The sequence below is a fragment of the Camelina sativa genome, chromosome 13 (assembly GCF_000633955.1).
Source record: "Camelina sativa cultivar DH55 chromosome 13, Cs, whole genome shotgun sequence".
NCBI classification, from domain to species: domain Eukaryota; kingdom Viridiplantae; phylum Streptophyta; class Magnoliopsida; order Brassicales; family Brassicaceae; genus Camelina; species Camelina sativa.
In genome coordinates this window covers 8,150,807-8,153,090 of record NC_025697.1, presented here as the reverse complement: position 1 = coordinate 8,153,090, position 2,284 = coordinate 8,150,807, and the positions used below count along the sequence as shown (strand labels likewise).

The 2,284-nt window shown below is 38.4% G+C and overlaps 1 protein-coding gene across 2 annotated transcripts in view; it reads left to right on the top strand.

The window, feature by feature from the left end:
- Window positions 1-2,284, top strand: part of LOC104735925 (ISWI chromatin-remodeling complex ATPase CHR17-like) — a 7,323-nt gene that overhangs the window by 488 nt on the left and 4,551 nt on the right. For both annotated transcript variants that reach the window (XM_010455813.2, XM_010455812.2), the window contains exons 2-9: window positions 215-346; window positions 423-529; window positions 647-759; window positions 901-998; window positions 1,095-1,274; window positions 1,358-1,579; window positions 1,786-1,920; window positions 1,998-2,280. In XM_010455813.2, coding sequence (XP_010454115.1) covers window positions 215-346; window positions 423-529; window positions 647-759; window positions 901-998; window positions 1,095-1,274; window positions 1,358-1,579; window positions 1,786-1,920; window positions 1,998-2,280 — 1,270 coding nt within the window. The remainder of the gene's footprint in view (window positions 1-214; window positions 347-422; window positions 530-646; window positions 760-900; window positions 999-1,094; window positions 1,275-1,357; window positions 1,580-1,785; window positions 1,921-1,997; window positions 2,281-2,284) is intronic.

Sequence of the window (2,284 nt, the reverse complement as noted above, 5' to 3'; positions counted from 1 at the left end):
CTTACTGGGTGTCTATTAAGTTCGAGTTTATTATGGTGTTTACATTGCCCTGTGTTTGTTTCGTCGCTGGATATCTAGTATTAGTTCGAGTCACAGGGTTTCGATTCTCTTTGACTGACACAATGCTGCGTGGTTGCTCATTAGGATAGTACATTTATGTGACTCGTGAGTGTATATTTGGTCACTCTTTTTATAATGTGATGATTATATGTAGGACGAAGAAGATGGGGAAAAAGCTGAAATCAGCAAACGGGAGAAGGCCAGACTTAAAGAGATGCAGAAGATGAAGAAGCAAAAAATTCAGCAAATTTTAGACGCCCAAAATGCTTCCATTGATGCAGATATGGTAAGTTAGTAAATAATGGAGCTTGTTCGTTTGTTTCTAGAGGTATTGAAATAACTCGATCTTTCCATGTATTTAGAACAATAAAGGCAAGGGGAGATTGAAGTACCTTCTGCAGCAAACTGAGTTATTTGCACATTTTGCTAAAAGTGACCCACCTCCGTCCCAGAAGAAGGGGAAAGGAAGGTGTGTTGGGTGCCAACTGATCTGAATCTAATTTGTGGATTTTCATTTTAAGTTTCATGAAATATGATGAGCATATAGTCCAAATGCTTAATATATTGGGTTCCACGTTATTTTCAGGGGTCGTCATTCTTCCAAACTAACTGAAGAAGAGGAAGATGAAGAGTGTTTAAAAGAAGAAGAGGGTGGTATAGGTGGATCTGGAGGCACACGGTTGCTCACACAGCCCGCTTGTAAGTATCTTTATTCTGCTCCCTTTATCTAGAAATGGCGTATGTCCTCAGTTGTGACCTCACAATTTTTAGGTAGTACTGCTTAGTGCTTAGATTCTCTAGAATTTTGGAGATCTGATCTTGATACTCTTCATATTGCAGGTATTCAGGGGAAGATGAGAGATTACCAGCTAGCTGGTTTAAACTGGCTCATTCGGTTGTACGAGAATGGCATAAATGGGATTCTTGCAGATGAAATGGTAAACCACTACTTATCCAAGCATAATTATAAGGTCTTTCAGCTCTCTATATAATCTCATGCTTATCTTTATCATTCATTTTTTTCCATGGTCTAGGGTCTGGGGAAGACGCTTCAAACAATTTCTTTGTTAGCTTACCTGCATGAGTACAGGGGAATTAGTGGCCCTCATATGGTGGTTGCTCCAAAATCAACCCTTGGTAACTGGATGAATGAAATTCGCCGATTTTGTCCTGTCCTGCGTGCTGTGAAATTCCTCGGTAATCCTGAGGAAAGGGTAAGTCATAATAGCTGGATCATTTGTATGGTTGCACCTATATGTACCTAGCAGAATTCTGAGACCTATGTTAAATAATGCAGAGACATATTCGCGAAGAATTGCTAGTTGCGGGAAAATTTGATATTTGTGTGACAAGCTTTGAGATGGCTATCAAAGAGAAGACAACATTGCGCCGTTTCAGCTGGCGTTATATAATCATTGATGAAGCACATCGAATCAAGAATGAGAATTCACTTCTTTCAAAAACCATGAGACTTTTTAGCACTAATTATCGGCTTCTTATCACGGGAACCCCCCTTCAGGTATTTGTCCAATCTTTTGATCTATAATTGTATTTATCTTTAAATTTTCTGTCGATTGTTTCTGACTATGTTTTTTGAAACTACTTTTCTTGCATTAGTCTGTTTGAACATCATGTTTTTCTTAGATACTTATCATTTTCTGTACTTGATTTGCTTGAGATGGTCCTGTTACCGTTTAATATATCTCATTTATTTTTCTAATACAGAATAATCTCCATGAATTGTGGGCCCTTCTCAATTTTCTTCTCCCTGAGGTATTTAGTTCAGCAGAAACTTTTGATGAATGGTTTCAAATATCTGGTGAAAACGACCAGCAAGAAGTTGTTCAACAACTACACAAGGTATGTACTCTCATTTATTAAGGTTACTCTTTAATTTCTTAATTTCTTATGCTAATCATTTATCTCATCTTTTCTAGGTTCTACGACCATTTCTTCTTCGAAGGTTAAAATCAGATGTAGAGAAAGGCCTTCCTCCAAAAAAGGAGACAATTCTTAAAGTTGGTATGTCTCAAATGCAAAAACAGTACTACAAGGCTTTACTGCAGAAGGATCTTGAAGTGGTTAATGGTGGTGGAGAACGCAAACGTCTGTTGAACATAGCAATGCAATTGCGCAAATGCTGCAACCACCCTTATCTCTTCCAAGGTGCAGAGCCTGGGCCCCCCTATACCACAGGAGATCACCTTGTAACAAATGCAGGTAA